General features: G+C 46.4%; 1 protein-coding gene and 1 long non-coding RNA gene across 6 annotated transcripts in view; one reads left to right on the forward strand and one right to left on the reverse strand.

Moving 5' to 3' along the window:
* LOC105473097 (EGF like, fibronectin type III and laminin G domains) overlaps window positions 1-17,915 on the reverse strand; it is a 200,475-nt gene that overhangs the window by 11,791 nt on the left and 170,769 nt on the right. For 2 of the 5 annotated variants that reach the window (XM_071098995.1, XM_011726726.3), the window contains exons 16-19: window positions 17,380-17,496; window positions 14,198-14,378; window positions 4,260-4,338; window positions 1,173-1,316 (exon numbers count right to left, since the gene is read on the reverse strand). In XM_071098995.1, the coding sequence (XP_070955096.1) occupies window positions 1,173-1,316; window positions 4,260-4,338; window positions 14,198-14,378; window positions 17,380-17,496 (521 nt within the window). Of the gene's footprint in view, window positions 1-1,172; window positions 1,317-4,219; window positions 4,339-6,926; window positions 7,506-14,197; window positions 14,379-17,379; window positions 17,497-17,915 lie in introns of those variants that run through there. The other 3 variants (XM_071098996.1, XM_071098997.1, XM_011726729.3) reach the window with 3 other exon arrangements.
* Window positions 7,427-17,475, forward strand: LOC139363900 (uncharacterized). The gene is made up of 3 exons (XR_011625067.1): window positions 7,427-7,556; window positions 9,915-10,057; window positions 17,340-17,475. It is a non-coding gene; the product is annotated as an uncharacterized lncRNA (long non-coding RNA).

The following is a 17,915-nucleotide window of genomic DNA, read 5'->3' on the forward strand; positions in this document are numbered from 1 at the left end:
CTCCTGGAGCTTAGGGTTTTAGACCTTCCTGAGCTGCTGAGTCTTAGGCTGAGTACTCGCTTCCATGCTTGGCCTTCGTGCTTGGCAGTATCCAAGTCCTCTTTCTGCTCCTTCCTAATTTATGAGTAGGGAGCATGCAGCAGTAACACACTCGAACAAGGGCACAGAATTGTTCCTCACAGGGGTAGATGGTCAATTCCTAAGGCTCTGCCATGCAGTTCCTATTGAAGCTACTCAAGTGTGCCACTGTAGCATGAACACGGCCATAGACGATATATAAATGAAAGAGTACAAGCCAGGCACAGTGGCTGACGCCTGTAATCCCAGCACTTTGGGAGGCCGAGGTGAGTAGATCACCTGAGGTCAGGGTTTGAGACCAGCCTGGCCAACATGGTGAAACCCCATCTGTACGAAAAATATAAAAATCAGCCGGGCATGGTGGCATGTGCTATAAGAGAATCACTTGAACCCGGGAGGCAGAGGTTGCAGTGAGCTGAGATTGCACCACTGCACTCCGGCCTGGGGGAAAGGAGCAAGACTCTGTCTCAAAAAAAAAAAAACACAAAAAACAAAAAAACAAAAAAACTCCTGTTGGAATACTGGGGTACTCTTGGTTTTTGGTTTTTGGTTTTTTTGAGATGGAGTTTTGCTCTGTCACCCAGGCTGGAGTGCAGAGGCGCGATCTCGGCTCACTGCAACACCTGCCTCCTGGGTTCAAGCCATTTTCCTGCCTCAGCCTCCCTAGTAGCTGGGATTACAGGCACCTGCCACTACGCCTGGCTAATTTTTGTATTTTTTAGTAGAGACAGGGTTTCTCCATGTTGCTCAGGCTGGTTTCAAACTTCTGACCTCAAGTGATCTGCCCGCCTTGGCCTCCCAAAGTGCTGGGATTACAGGCGTGAGCCACTGCACCCGGCCCCAGCAAGACTTTATTTACAAAAAAGAGTGGTGGGTCAGATTTGGCCTCCAGGCCATAGTTTGCTGACTGCTGCTGTATAAGATGAATGTTGGAAAGAAAGACCAGGAGCTTCCAATAAGCCTTGAAGCTTCAGGCTTCAGCCAGTTCCAGCAGACTGTGTTCTGGCTCCCTTCTGAATCACTCTGCTTGGCATGAGCTGCAATGTCTGAGAAAATCGCAAGGTGCTGCTGAAGGCAGCTGGAGAGTGGGTTACCTGAACACGAGGGCTCCATCCCGAAGGCCCAAGGAAATGAAGTCGCTATTGGGCCTCATGGGGCTGTCTCCCCTCCACAGCAAAAGGCCATCCTTGGCAGTTGTCTTAAACCTCATGAACACATTTGATCTTGATCCTGACACCCTGGAGGAAATACACAAACAAGTCCACCAAATCAACCACCAACATCTGTTTCCGAGTAATTCCAGTTTTGCCTGCCAGCCCTGAGGAACCAGATGTAGGATAATCTGGCACTTTCTGACGCTTACTTCATCACCCTGAGTTGCACCACGGATCTAAAGGTCTGGACTGCTCACTCAGCAGCAGTCTCCCTCCCCAAGCACTGTGAACCCCACCACAGAGCATTTGCTGAGTGACAGATTAGCAAGACTATGGCCAACATCACAGCTTAGGCTGCACCCCGTACACACCTCATTCTTTTCTCTTTCCTGTTTTGCTACTCAAGGGCCCCATTCCCCAACAGAAAGTGTGTTTCCTAAATACCAAGAGGCTCAAGTTGGCAGCCACTCTAGGCTAGGAGCACGGCTGTGGATGGCCAGCTCTGGCCGGTGAGTGACTGTCCTTGGGGACAAGGTCTAGACAGGGAAAATACCCAAGCGATGGCATCTCAGACAAGGAACATGGCCTGATAGTGAATGGTCTGGAGTGGTGTTGAGGCAGAGCCAGGGTGGAGAAGAACAGGAAGCTTCAAGGAAAGGAGGGGTGCTCAGGCTAGGCCGGCTCCATGCTCTACATCCATGGCTGGGAATAGGTTCACAGGCTGATGTGCTCTTAGCAATGCTTAAGAATAGACTAGTTCAGAAATTCATTCTTATTAGCGTGATCAGTGTTTCATCTTGCACAGGGAAAAGAGGAAGGCTGAGGTCCTTGAATCAAGGGTGAGATAGGAGGAAACATAATTTAATATTGCTACTAGCATAATGTTATTGGAAAGTTCCTTTGTCCATTCTCTAGTCACTTGAGCCATCCCTCTGTCTGTCCCACACACCTGGGTCTGTGTCTGCAGAGTGTCCTCAATTGTGAACAGTGGAGGGGACTATTGTCTAGGCTTCCCAGAGCCTGAGCTCATCAGGAAGAGACCAAGTTTGCATTCCCCATGCAGGACCTCAGCACGGCAAGGGAGGAGCGAGGTCCCCCAGGCCAGGTGCAGCACAATCTAGCACTGACCCGTTCCCTAGAGACCTGCTTAGCCCAGACTTTCGCTCAGGTTCCTTCCCTCTCCCATTTGCCTTGCGTGTATTGATTGGTTACAAGGCAGTCAAGAGGTTCCCATTTCTCTTGCCAGTGATTGATTTAGGGGCAGGCATGAGGCAGCACAGAAGAGCCACAATCATATCCCTTTTGTCCAGTGAGATACAATTCTGGGAAGAATTCCTTCTCTTTTAAAAAGTCACATGAGAAAAAGTCACATGAGAAAAAAAGTCTTTTTCACTTCCACTGGATATAGTCAGAGTCATCTTATGTGCAGCTTATAGGCAGCTGGGGAGTGGCCTCGGGAGAAGATGCTGAGGACAACAAGCAAGAAATAGGGATGAGATTGGAATCTTTGAGGGTACAGCTGCTTCTCTTAATTGATCAACCCAAGATCCAGTGTAAGTCTGGACACCTTGTGATATGAAATAGTAAATATCCCTCATGCGCAAGACATTTTAAGCTGAACTTTCTGTTACTATGCACCAAAGGTATCTGACTGGAATAGATCCTGAACTTGACTTTTACCTGCTGCCTCACATACATGCATTTGTACTGTCATATACACACATACACACACACACGCATGTGTACACACACATACACACACACTATGGCACTCAAGGTAGCTGTGGTCTTGGGCCTCATGTCTCCTGCTCTCATCAATCCCCTCTACTCCCCCAAACCACCTGGTAGTCTCTCACTAACCCCCAGAGACTGAACGCTTGGGCCCCTTTCACCCTGTCACTGCTTTCTAGGCTGAATGACCTTCCATTTTTGGAGAGAAAGGGCTGAAGGAGGAGGACGGTCTCTCTTGGCTGGGAATCCATTTTACCTAAGTCCCCATGCCAAGACAACACAGATAAATACAACCTGGGATTAGAGAAGTGAAGCAGTGTCTGCCTGGGGTGTGCTGGGAGTTACCAGGGACATCCAGTGCCCTAGGAGAATTCCTCCCAACCACTTCTGTTCCCTGACAAGTCACCAAACTCCACCCTAAGAACTGGATGCCTTTTGTTTAAAGATTTGCCCTTGTGTGTTAAGATGCAGTCAATCTGAAGAGGCAGGGAAATCCCAGAATGATTGTGTGGAGAGCAGAAAGGGGAATAGCACACTAGAAGCCACAAAGAACTGGGGGAAGGGAAAGAAAGAGATAAGGGGCAAACTGAAAGTGCCAAAGACAAGCTTGACTGAGTTGAGGATTTTGCCACGTCAAAGGCTATTCCAAACCAAGAGCAACTCCAGGCCAGGGCTGGGACTTCTGCCACCAGGGGTGAGACGCCATGGCTGTGACTTGGGCATTTCCCTGTATCCACATGAAGAGCGCTGAGAAGCCTCTCACTGAACTGGCCAGAGCCTGAAGGGAACAAGAGACCTTTGCTGATGAAGATGCAGGGTAGGTATGGACCCAGCAGGGAACGGGCTTGGATCTGTCTGTCCGTCCGCTGCTGGCCCAGGTCAGAGCTGCACAGTCCGGCCACGGCACAGCATGGAACTGCCCTGCTCAGAGAATCATAGTCATCACTGAGGCTTCGGGAACATCACATTCTCACTGCTTCTCAAAGCCTGAATACTGGAAACTCTGGGACCAGTCAAGTTGCTCTCTCCAGGCCCTTTGACCAGAAAAATACTAGATTGTTTGTAACAGGGTTATTTGAAAGGCCAGTTTCTCAAGTTTAGTTTGTTTTTTGTTTTATTTTGCTCTAGTTTCTATGTTTATTTCATGTTGTGTGTGTTTTTCCCCTGAGGCCATGGCTGAATGGTCTTCTTTGAGAATTATCTTCTGGCATGAAATATAAGAAAAAGCTCTGAGAAAGATATAGAGAAAAATTTACCCCCAGAAAGCTGAGGAAGGTGCCTGTTGAAGCTTATTACCTCTTCAAGATATCTGGGTTGTCATACGTCAGGTAACTGCGGCCAATAAACTGCGGGATCTCAATGGCTTCTACGATCGCTGGGACAGAACAGAAAAAGGAGGTTACATAGTATGTGGTTCTCTTGGCTCCTGCACTCACACATACAGCAGGAAAACACCCAGCTCCTGGAAATAGGATGTTTAACAATTCATCAACCCCTTCCCTTTGGCCGCACGCATATTCACAGTTGCCCGGCCCCACAGCCTGGGGTTGGCTTCTCCCCCACTTTTCCCTCCTGGGGAAGTCCTGTCCCTGCCACTGGCCTCAACGCTGCTGAGAAGGCCTCATGATGTGCTGAAACTTGAACTGTTCCCAATTATTCTTGGAAGCCAAAGAGCAGGTCTTGGGCCATGTGGGGAGCAGCTGGGGGTAACCCCAGATGTTCTCCTAGGGAGGCAGAGAAAACAAATCCCTAAGTAAGGCCCACTAGGATTCTTGAAAGTTAATTTGCTGCAGAACCCCTTTAAGCGAGGACTTCGAGAGACTCTAAAGCACTATGAATGAGGCTTGGACTCCTGCATTTCCGATCACTTTCCAGTGTATTTCACAAGATCTTTTGTTTTGAAAAGGAGTTTCGCTCTTGTTGCCCAGGCTGGAGTGCAATGGCACGATCTTGGCTCACTCCAACTTCCACCTCCTGAGTTCAAGCAATCCTCCTCCCTCAGCCTCTCAAGTAGCTGGGATTACAGGCACCCACCACCAAGCCCGGCTAATTTTTGTACTTTTGGTAGAGACGGGGTTTCACCATGTTGGCCAGGCTGGTCTCAAACTCCTGACCTCAGGTGATCTGCCCGCCTTGGCCTCCTAAAGTGCTGGGATTACAGGCATGGCCACTGTGCCTGGTCTATTTCACAAGATCTTCACTACAATCTCATGAAGTAGCAGTTAGTATGGGGGAAGGGAAGGGTTGGTTATTCTCACTTTATGGAAGAGAAAGTGAGGAGTAGAAAGCATGGAGGATTTGCCTGAGATCATGTAGTTAAGAGAGCACTAGGCCTTGAACCTGACCGGCTCTTCTTAATTCTGGCTTCCGGACCCCTCTCAGCTTTCCAATATTTTAGAAATACATTTTCTTCCTCCCAAACTCTCATCACTTTGTTTTCCTGAGGAATTACCCTTTTACACATAGTTAGCAAAAGAAGAGTTTAAGTAGCTGTGTGTGGTGTCACGAACGGGGGATGAGGCTAGGGGATTTCTGCTAGAGAAATAACGGCAATATCTCTTTCCTCTTTGGAAAGATACAGAAATGGTGGTTTAAGGAAATTAAGGTAGAATAAATCTCAAATTCAAAGAAATGTACAAAATGAGGGCGAATAAGAAGGTTTATAAAACACGTTATAGTTTCACGAAAATACATGGTTGGTGCAAAGAAGACACTGAACGAAGGACGCCACCCCAGAGAGGAAACGTAGAATTATTTGATACTATGAACAATCGTACAGATTAACCTTCAAACATAAAAAAAGAGCAAAAGCAGCAAAGCCGATGACAATGGGCTCCCAAGTAGAAGTGTCTATGTTGGCAGCTTCCCAGAGCCTTTCATAAAAACTAAAAAAGAAAAGAAGAGAGGAAAGAAAACAAGAAAAGCAAAGGATGAAAAAGAAAATTTAAAAGAAAATTTTGGAGGTAACTACGGAAGAAATTGCTCTGTGGTTCTCGGAAGCAGCACAGCCCTGGACAAAGGCCTGAGGCTGCAAGGACTTAGCAGGGCCAGAGGTGAAGGGCTCTTGTCACTTACGGTTCAGGGCTGCACCCCCAGCCACTCCCTTCTGACTAAGGGAGGTAGGAGGAAGAGAAGACAAGGAAGGAAAACAGGGAGGAAAAGAGAGTGGGAGGCAAAATGGCAAGAGGATGGGAAAGGAGCCGAGTAGGAAAACAGGTGGGATGAATGAGAAAGAAGGGACACTGCAGCAAGAAGAGGAGGGAAGAAAGTGCCGAGGAAGACAACCGGGAGAGAAGGCAGCCACCGGGCAAGGAAGGACGGGAAACAGAAAAGGAAAGAAGGCAGCGCCGGAAAAGGAGGGGAGGGAATGGACCCAGAGGAATAGACAGAAATGTCAGGGAGGAGGAAGACTGGGCAGCAGGTAGGAGTGCAAAAATGGAGGAGGTGGAAGGAAGTTCTCAGCTGGGGCAGCGGGCCCCTCATTCAGGACACCATGGCTGGGAAGGGAGAAGGAGAGAAGATGCAAGCTGAGTGGTGGGGAAGGCCTTCCCGGAGCTAAACGGAACCAAGGAGTCCCTGGTGGGTTGGGCTCACCCCCAGAGGGGAGAGGTACAGCCAGGGCCAGTCCCTGCTGTTGTTGGCCGTGGCGGTGGGCCTGTGGCCAACAGCCTTCTTTCCCCTGAACTCCTTGCAAGGGTCAGGACGTGCCTGCCACACATCAGCTCTGCACACAAGCTTCCGAGGGGGTCTGTGGGCGCCCCCAGCAGCTGCCGGCTCAGCCTCCAGCTCAGGAGAGAATGTCCTCTGGCTGGCCGGCGGGAAGGCTTCCCACCAGGCGTAGGCATGTCCCAGCTCCCACACCACTCACCCCGGGTCCCCCTGCATGTGGTTGGCTTGCCCTGGCAGGCCCTGGCCCCAGCCCAGAGCACTCTCGCAGTCTCTCATAGGACTTACTGTACTTACTATTGAGGCAGTAGTTCCCACACTCTGACCGGTGCCAGCATGAAAGAGAACAGGGAGAATCAGCCTTTCACAGTCCTTGTCAAATCCCAATTACTCTGGTTGCAGATCACTTGAAGCCAGCCTTGTTTCTCTCACAAAGCTCTGCCCGAGGGTCCAGAACGTCCTCTTAGGGAATGTGAATATGAGCCCCGCGGGGAACAACTGGAAATCTCTCCTCAGCATGATTGGCACCCTGCCACCCACCTCCCCGCCTCAGCTCGGCTTAATGAAGGTGGGGGTGGTGGTGGACCAAGAAGATGTTTGAAATCAGCTGTCTGACACTTCTGAGGCTCCCTCACCTTCAACCGACAATCTGCATTTCTTTTAAATCTAGAGACACAGCTCCTTGCTCAAGAGTTACTTACCTTGTCAATGATTATTACTTTTCTTGGTTCTAGGCTGCGTGTGAAAAAGGAATGATAAGCCAGCTAGCTGCCTCTTCTCTCTGCCTAGTGGAAAATATCGCCCTCATTCCCACCCCGTCTCCACTTGCAAGATTCCAGACCCCTGGTTATTTTGTGATTAACAAAGACAGAGGCACCCTCGAGAAACACCGCAGAATAAAAAATGGTCAAACTATGCTTCACTTAAGTGAGTATATACAGGAGCAAATAATCACATCCAAAATCATCACAGCTTGAAGTGACCATTGAGCCCTTTCTGGCTCTTTGTAGTTGGTTTAAATGTTGTAAACATAACTGTTGTTGTTATTATTATTATTATTATTATTATTATTATGAGACAGAGTCTTGCTCTGTTGCCCAGGCTGGAGTGCAGTGGCATGATCTCGGCTCACTGCAACCTCTGCCTCCAGGGTTCTAGCCATTCTCCTGCCTCAGCCTTCTGAGTAGCTGGGACTATAGGCATGTGCCATCATGCCCAGCTAATTTTTGTATTTTTAGTAGAATTGGGGTTTCGCCATGTTAGCCAGGCTAGTCTCGACCTCCTGACCTCAGGTGATCCACCTGCCTGGGCTTCCCAAAGTGCCGGGATTGCAGATTTGAGCCACTGCGCCTGGCCAACATGATTATATTTTAACCTAACCCTATACCTAATTTTTTTGCTTTTATTGAAAAAAATTTAATTGACACATAATAATTGTACATATGTATGGGGTACATAGTGATGTTTTGATGCATATATATGATCAGATCAGGGTAATTAGTGTATCCATCCCATCTCAAAATGTATCATTTCTTTGTGCTGGGAACACTCAATGTCCTCCTGCTAGTTATTTGAAACTATTTATTATTGTCAACTATAGTCATCCTATAGTGCTTCGGAACACCAGAACTTATTTCTCCTATCTCCCTGTAACTTTGTATCCTTTAACAAATCTCTTCCTATTCCCCACTTCTCTCTACCATTTCCAGTATACCTAATTTTTTCTACATTGCCTTTTTTCTGTGGCAATGGCCTTACTGATTAGTTGAAATGTGTTTTTTTCATTTTCTTACATTTATACCTAAAAGCCTGTGCCATCTGGTGACACACACACACACACACACACACACACACACACACACACACCCCAGTGGACAGCAGCCTCCAAGCCAGAAGCCCTGCAGTCCAGGCAAAGCAAACTTTCCGTTTGAGGAACTTGGAATTCCCAATAGACTATAAAGAGTTGGTCAGGTGTGGTGGCTCATGCCTGTAATCCCAGCACTTTGGGAGGCCCAGGCGGGTGGATCACCTGAGGTCAGGAGTTCGAGACCAGCCTGGCCAACGTGGCGAAACCCTGTCTCAACTAAAAATACAAAAATTAGCCTGGTGTGGCAGGGCATGCCTGTAATCTCAGCTACTCGTGAGGCTGAGGCAGGAGAATCGTTTGAACCTGGGAGGCAGAGGCTGCAGTGAGCCGAGATCACACACTGCACTCCAGCCTGGGGTGACAGAGTTAGACTCCATCTCAAAAAAAAAAAAAAAAAAAAAAAAAAGTTGAAGGGACCAATGTTTCTTTCCCACGTTCACAGGACCTTAGCAAAGGAAAAGGCCCTGTGGGCATGGAAGGCTAACTTCCCCAACAACCAGGGCTCCTCTCAGCAGCGTCCTTGATGGATGTCCATCCCGCAGGAGCAAACACTTCCCACAATGAGCAGCTCACTCTTAGACAAGGTAGCACACTCCCGTGCTGGACCATTCTACTAGGCACAGAGATCTTTATTATAGTACACTGACTGTAGCCACAAAGTAAAAACAAACAAAACTTTCCCTACACTAGCAGCCCTTCAACTATCTGAAGACCAACATCTACATTAAACACCCCCAGATCTCCCATTCTGGGGGTGTTTAATGATATACCATCCACAGAAAAGAAATTCCTCTGAATTTGGCTCTTGCAGTTGGTTTAAGTGTTTTCTAAAGGAAGTTATCCTTCGCATTTTAGTGCATAAGTACATCAAAGCATGACTCTAATCATCTTATATTTTTTATTTTTTGAGATAGAGTCTTGCTCTGTCACCCAGTCACCTAGGCTGGAGTGCAGTGGCATGATCTCGGCTCACTGCAAACTCCGCCTCCCGGGTTTAAGTGATTCTCCTGCCTCAGCCTCCTGAGTAGCTGGGATTACAGGCATGCACGACCACACCTGGCTAATTTTTGTATTTTTAGTAGAGATGGGGTTTCACCATGTTGCCCAGGCTGTTCCCAAACTCCTGACTTCAGGTGATCCACCCGCCTCAGCCTCCCAAAGTGCTGGGATTACAGGTATGAGCCACCGCGCCTGGCCTGACTCTAATCATCATAAAAGCATATATTGTTATGCGATATCAGAGCATCTGAATGTTTGGTTGTCCTAGGGTTTGTCTTTGCAGGCATTACTAAGCTGCTTCCATAGCCATAGACATCTTATATGACCGTGTGACTGACAAGGAATGTACCTTGCTAGTTTTAAGATGGAGCTGACTTTTAAAATTGTGTCACCCTGGCTCTCCTATGCTCCTGTTTCAGGAATCTTGGGAACCATCTTAGAATTGTGCTATTAGAAGTTCCAATTACTAAAGGAGGAAATGACCAGAATGAGGAACTGGGAACAGCCAACATGGTCATTAGCTGAAGGACTGCAGCGAACGGTCTGGGTATTTGTTTAATGTGTATGTTTGCATGTTTCACTCTTTAATTCATCTGTAAGATAAACACAATTGAAATTTTTTTCCTATATAACAACTGAATTACTTGTGTAACAATAACCTCTCTTTTCCAATTAATTTGAAATGACTTATTTTTAATATATTAAATATATTTTTAACATATTAAATATATTAAAATAATTACTATATTAAAATTTTATGTTTAGTATTAAATATTAACATATTGTTAATATAATTTAGTATTTAAAATCAAATATTAATATATTATTAAATATAAAATTTAGTATATTAATTTTCAATACATTAAATGATATAAAATTTAATATATTAAATTACATTAAAGAGAAATTCCCTTTAGTATGCATGATTTATGTGTTTTATTAATTTGTGGTTTGTATACGGAGTTTTCTTATATTTGCAGAAGCTTTTCTTTATATATACACTGGGACCAAAAACAAAAAAATCACCCAAATCAGACCCTGGAACATGATGTTACTCAACTAAACACAACATAAATGCCCTAAATGTTGCATGTGTGGTAGGTCAGTATTGATCAGGCAGCATTGGATACTTAAGGACTGTGCGCCCCGATGAGTACATGCGCTAAGCTAGCTTTGTCTCAACAGCTGTTGGCTGTCTTGTGCGGGGCCACCTGCTATAGAGAAACACCGCCATCTAGTGGCCTGTGGGATCCTACACAGTGTGAATTGAAGCTATTCTAGTAACACAAGGAAGGGCAGGGCCAAAGCTTAGTTTCCCAGGTGACTTGTCCACTATTGACTGGGAGAACCCAGAGAAAACATCTGTGCCCTGCATTCACCTCTTAGACACTCAGAGCATAGCAAAGGCCCTGAGAAATTCTGCAGAAGAGAGAGAATTGTCTGTTTACTCAGGATTATCCAAATGTATTTCACCATAGAAGCCTCCTCCCATTTTGTGTACGTGAATGCGTGTGTGTGTGTATACAAAGCAGCGATTAATATTCCTCAGAACTTAGTTTTTTACATGTGCTTTGTGAAATTCTTCTAGAACATTTTAGTAACTTACTTAGATACACAAGCTCTGAGGAACTGGGACACAAGATGGGTCCACTTGGATGCAAGTAAAGAAAAAAGGAACAAAATCTCTAAATATGGAAGTAATTTTTGATGGGGAAGGCCTTGTTGAGAAAAAAGGGGGCCTAGGCATTGGGGTAATGCATGGGGTGCTGAGGTTTAGGCTGGGGAAGATGCCTGAAAGTCAAATCCACCAATTGGAAGGCGAGAGGACCCCCGAGGTCAAACCTTATGTTTGTTCTTGGCACCTGAAGTCATGGCTGGGAGTAAGAAGAACCTCTGGCTTCTCCTGTCCTGGTGGGTCTTGAAGATGGGACAGACAGGTTTGAGTTTCTGCAGTGGCCACTGCTACAGGAAGCCTGTGGTATCCCAAGAGCCTCTCAGATGCTTAGTGGGAGCTTGGTGCACCCCTCAGTCTGGGTCAAACTCTCCTGTTCTTGCCTCCAGCCTCACAGGGAAAAGTGGGGGCCCTGAAACCACCATGTAGCCTAAGTGCCTGGAACTGCTCCAGGATTTGTCTGAGTTTCTGGCCCCTGCTCTCCTGGGTTACCAAGAGGTGGGAACAAGTGTCAAATTGTCCAACTACGGCCCTTGTGGAACTCACTTGCCACACTATCTGATGCAGCTGAAAAGACCCAGACTCACTGACGATCCAGAAAATGAAATTCCTCATGAAGAAAGGCCCTTTGGTATGGACTGGATGAGGCCTGATGCTGGTTATTTCTATACCATTTTGCTCCATGTAAAAGGACTGGTTTAACTTCTGTAGGGATACTGGGAACAGGTTCTTGCTTTTAAAACATAGTTTGATTATGAGGCAGAAAAGAACTCCAACTTTGAAATATATGAGGCTAAAAATCACCTTGCTGAATGAGACAGGATTCTTTCTGACAACCAAAGATGGCTTCTCACCATTCTTGGTCTTTCAAACCAAGGATTTCCCCAAACTTTCTATGTATTCTCTTGCATCTCTATGGAACAACATAATTGCCCATTTCTTTTCCTTTTCTTTCCAATCTTTACAATGGGACTAAATGCTTTCCCCAATATTATAGCAGTTGGCATGGCAACTGCCCACAATTGGTACCTGCTGGAGCCTGGAAAAATTGTTGCAGAGCCCCATTAATCCTCTCCAGTCATTATGATGGGAGAGGAAATTATGGGATAGGGGCCATACCTCTGATATATGAAGCTTCTTAGGATTTGCAAAGGATGCCATCTTCCCAGAAGCAGTATCTTGATTTCAAAACACAATCAGATACTGATTCAACATGGAGGGTGGCTGCTGGCTCATCTGGATTCCAATCCTGGATCTAGACTGCTTTGCAGGAAAAGAGTGTCCTGCAGTTCCCTCTGCCATCATCCATTCTCACAGATCTTGCCAGATCCAGGTGCTCACTGGGATCTACCCCAACTTTCTGGTAAGATTTGCTTCTCACTGAACCTGAACCTATAGTTACAAAGCTATAAATGTGAGCACTTTATCTCTGTTATGGCTGATGCTCTGCAGCAGGAAATGAGGGCTAACAAGATCACACATTATCCTTTCTTTCTCTCTTTCATTTCCAATGCTAAATGTTCATCTAAGTCTGGGATTTATATATTGATCATTAATGTTAGATATAAGGCAGGTACGAACTCGAAGCTCCTGTGGTAAAATTGGAGACTTAGGAAATTCAAACACTGATGTGTGAAATCCAAACCCAATTTTCTGAATGAATGAGCCACTCTTCAGCTAAATCTCTGCAAGTACAACCTATTAGCTAAACAGCAATTTGCTTGTTAGGATTATAATCAGGGTAATTCACAAATGAATCAATTACTCTTCCTTGTTAAAAATACATTTCATGATTTGCCATGTAGATTTCAAAATTCATTTAAATATAAGAAATACTACTAAGTCTTCCAATTGGCAAATTGGCATCTTTCATATTTTCCAAGACTGCTGTAGAATGACTTCTCCTACCATTCCATATACCAACATAACTACCTGTAATTTATAGTTTTCCTCTAAGCCCTAATTCTGATAAAAATCAAGAACCTGGAAATAGGACAGACAGTGCACGTTCCTTCAGAGGCTCATTGCTTTATTTCCTCCAGGTTTTTGTTTTTTTTTTTTTAAGTTCTTGGGCAGGTGAGGCCACACTGAGACTGAAAAATGAAGGCCTAACATGAGGCCACATTGAGACTGAAAAATGAAGGCCCAACATGATGGATATATGTGGGAAGCCTATTCTAGATACCAGGGCCATGTCCTCCATTTCCCATAAGCAGGTACAAAAAGCAAGTCCAGCAGGGTCTCATGGTCTATGACCTGCCCTGGCTTTCAGTCTAGGGCAAGATGGAAACTGAGTAGCCCACAGCACCTGCTAATGGATTTTATTTTTCTCCCCATGAATAATAATGACCAGTATTAGTTGGTTGCTTGAGTACTTACCAGGCCCTCTTCTAAATGCTGTGGATACATTGTCTCATTTAGTCAACACCATAACCTTCTGTGTTAGACACACAATAACACTGCTATTATTATTCCCATTTTACAGTTGAGAAAACTGAGGTACAGCAATTTGATAGCTTAGAAAATAGCACTATACAGAAGGCTATGCATACTTTAGTTTGGAGCAAGTAATGTATAATTTGTGTTTTTGCATATTTGGGCAAGGTTTCTCTTATATAGCACTCACAGACAGGGGTCAAAACATTATTCAGTCTACAAAGCACAGGCATTCATCTCTCAGGACAGGCTCCAGGAGTGGCTCAGGTGCAAAACTCCTGGAAACCCCTACTCTGTTGTGAGTTAACTCTTAGGTTGCTAGACCATGAAGCGATTCTCAAGGAAGGAGCCAGGGCAGAGGGTGGGAAACCTATTTACCCACTGTTAGCAGAAGTATTTCAGCATTTAATTCTTATTAAGGAATTATGGTAGTTTATAAATAATCATCCAATAAGGTATTGAAATAATTGATCAAAATAACCAGTATGGCTGTACCACTGTTACAACTCTCCCATTAAGAGTTGTGGTCCCCCAGTGGACTGTCCATTCCCTCCACTCCTTCCAGGGAGCTGTGCCTCAGACCCCTGAGTGTACCTTTCTGGCAGTGAAGCCCCTCAAAGCCCAAGGGGCAGTCACAGTCATAGCCCTCCTTCCTGGGCCGGCAGCTGCCCCCATGGGCACAAGGGGCCCTCACGCAGGGGTGGGCCGCATTCTCCACATTCACCCCGGAGGTGAAGTCATGCTTTACGTGGATGGTTCGGTCGTTCAGGATGATCTTGGGAGAGAAAAACGTAAAGAAATTCAGGAATTGAGAAACATCTTTGTAGTCTTCTAAAGCTTCCCTTAGCACATTAACCTGAGCTACACATACGGAGATTAAACAAAAAAGTTTTGAAGTCCAGTTTCTACTTTTTCTTTTTGCTGAGATGGAGTCTTGCTCTGTTGCCCAGGCTAGAGCGCAGTAGCACAGTCTTGGCTCCCTGCAACTTCTGCCTCCTGGGTTCAAGAAATTCTTCTGCCTCAACCTCCCAAGTAGCTGGAATTAGAGGCACCTGCCACCACGCCTGGCTAATTTTTGTGTTTTTAGTAGAGATGGGGTTTCACCATATTGGTCAGGGTGGTCTCGAACTCCTGACCTCAGGTGATCCGCCCGCCTCAGCCTCCCAAAGTGCTGGCATTACAAGCACGAACCACCGTGCCCAGCCCAGTTTCTACTTTTATAGTCTTGACATCTATGCAGGAGCTGAAGTGATCTGAAGTGGATCCACTTGGGAGAATCTGCGGAGTGAAGCGCTCCTGTGGTTCCAGAAGACTGGCCACTCGATTAGGTTGTAAAGAAGTCCCAAGAACTACAAAGTTCGGATTTCAACCCAGTTGCACATTAGAACCACCTGGGGGGCTCTTAAGAAATACTAATGCCCAGACCCGCCCATTCCCATTGAACCAGAATCTCTGAAGGTGAGACCAAGTTGTCAGTAACTTTAAAAAGTTTTTGAGAGTCACCTCAGAAGATGCAGCCCAGGTTGGGAGACACTGGTATATAAAGGAGAGCGGGGAGAGTACAAAACACAGTGTTACGGAGGCGGAGGTCAAACAGGGCATCCTGGCTCCCGGTGGCTGTGGAATCCAGAGACACTTCCTAGTGTACTCCTGTATGTTTCCGACTAATGTTCTCAAGAAGTCTCCTAAAATTCCATGAGCTGGACCTCCCCGATTGTCCCACTCACTCCTGCCATCCTCCTTCCCTGACGTTCCTGAATCCGCTCCCTCTGCACATTCCCTTCCCCACTTAAGAAACAAAAGTGAAACACAGGTCACATTCTTTACCCCACTGTACATGGATTTACTGGTGCTCAAGAGCTCCCTTGCACCTTCTGCCCTGTAATGTGACTCTAGTGAAACTGATAAATTATGAGGAAGGGCTACCTGGTACCCCAGCCCCCAATAAATGGATCCAACATTACCAGCCCTTGATTCAGAATATGGATTTACTTTGAACTATTGCTGGCTTTGCAGAACTTGGAGACAGAAAGAACGCCTCCCAGGGGAACCCCCACTGCCCAGGGTTATAAGAGGTTAGCAATGGCACTTCCTGCCATGAATCTAAGCTTCCAAAGGCTTGCCTGGCCCTTGGAGAGCACTGGGAGAGTTGAGAGAAACTTTTCCCCAGTCCTGAATCTGAGAACCTGCTAGAAAGTAGGCAGGATCCTTCTACAATCTCCTCCTTTCATGCTGCAAGTGAAGGACCAAGAGACTGCATAATATGTGCTGAGACAAGCCAAGAACAGCACTGTTCACTACAGCACACGGCCAAGCCCGTGAATCAGGCAGGAGAGGGTGGTCCTTCTAGCAGGAGATAGGGAGAGGGTTGTGTGTACCAGGTGAAGGGGAGGGCACAGCCTGAGAAGAGCGGGCAGAGGATGGATAATGTCTTGGCATCCCAGCTGGTTTCCTAGGTGAGAATTTGAAACACCTGGTTAAGCATGGCCACTCCCACTCATGGGGGAGAATGGTCTGAACTAAGGTGTCACACACCTCAAAGTTCAGTGACAAAGGGAAACACATGACTGTCAGCAAATGTTGACTGGGCCTGACACTGCGATGGGAGATAAGATGGCCACAGCCCCAGGGGTCCTTTTCAGTGAGAGGAGGGACTCTTTCATCATTCCTCCTTCACCTCAGCCTCCCTCATGCTCCATCAGGATCCTTTAGCCACCACTGGCCACGAAAGGAAAACAGGATGAAGCTAACGTCCAGGAACTAAACATGCTTTTCTTTAGATCCTTGTTCTCCCAGTGTTCAGTGGTTCTGCCCACCTGGGCTGGGGGGTCAAGCAGGTCTGTTGCAGACACAGCGTGTCTTCATAACCACAGAGATCATGGGCAGCCCCATGAGAAGGAATAAAAGACAGAGAGCAGGCCAGAAGCGGTGGCTCACGCCTGTAATCCCAGCACTTTGGGAGGCCAAGGTGGGCAGATCACAAGGTCAGGAGTTTGAGACCAGCCTGGCCAACATGGTGAAACCCTGTCTCTGCTAAAAATACAAAAATTAGCCAGACGTGGTGGCAGGCGCCTATAATCCCAGCTATTCGGGAGGCTGAGGCAGGAGAATCTCCTGAACCCAGGAGGTGGAGGTTGCAGTGAGCCGAGATCACGCCACTGCATTCCAGCCTGGGTGACAGAGTGAGATTCGGTCTTAAAAAAAAAAAAAAAAAGACAGAGAGCAGGGAAGCGGGGGAGTCAGTATCTTTTACTGAATTTTTTTTTTTTTTCCTGAACCTTCTAGGGAAAAACTCTTGATGCTCTTAAGAGCTTGGTTACATGATCAATGAACACCAATTGCTAAAGTGTGGGGGTGGGGATGAGCACTGGCTCTAACGTTGAGCAAACTGCAAAGTACCGCCAAAGAAAAGCGCGGAGCCAAGGTTGCTATTCACCTCCATCCACTTCCTTCCCTACTGTGGAAGTATCTGCAGACACCTGATGCCATTTCACTCCCTCAGCAGTCCTAATATAGTTTGGTAGATTTGCTGTAAAAATTCATCATCACCAAGTAGCATTCATGGAATGTCTGCTGGTCATAGACCCAGGAGCAGATGTTATAAGAAAGTGAGGTTGGAAAGCCACGCTGCGGGCATTAAAATATAAAATCTGAAAAATGTGAAAACTTTCTCAAAGTGTCTTTCTTGGGTGCAGCAGATGACACTGATCGCAACCCTCACTTTCATTGTCCACAGTCTGGGTGGCCCAGTAAACATGAGGAAGAGACGCCTGTACCTTCTGGATGCTCCCGCTGAAAGGCTTCAGGACACCTGAATTCTTCTTCACATCATCATAATTGGGGACTCCGCCAACAAAAATGTCTGTGTTGCACTTAATCTGTGTGAAGCCTCCCTGCCAAGAGATTAAAAACAAAGCATGGTGTAACTTTAAAACAGATGTTCAAAATGATCACATGGGTCTTCGGTCCCCTGTTGTGGAACAAAATGGCAGACAGAGCCTCAAGCCCCACACGACAATCTGTCTACACGTGGGCTTCACTCTCACAGTGCTTCTCATTGCTACTTACCACCTGCCTGCATGTTGGTGAAAGTCTTCATGTCTCTGAGACTTCGTTTCATTGTCTGCAAAATGGGAGTCATTGTATCTACCTCATAGCTATGTCATGATGACTGTGGCAGACTGCACTACTGGTCACAGGTACCCTCCCCACAGGAAGATTGCCTCCAACCTGTCGGCTGGCTCAGATGAGCTTGTGTGACTTCCTATAGCCAATAAAACATGAGCAGAAGAGAAAAGAATCACTTCTGGGC

The sequence above is a fragment of the Macaca nemestrina genome, chromosome 6 (genome assembly GCF_043159975.1).
Source record: "Macaca nemestrina isolate mMacNem1 chromosome 6, mMacNem.hap1, whole genome shotgun sequence".
Lineage (NCBI taxonomy): Eukaryota > Metazoa > Chordata > Mammalia > Primates > Cercopithecidae > Macaca > Macaca nemestrina.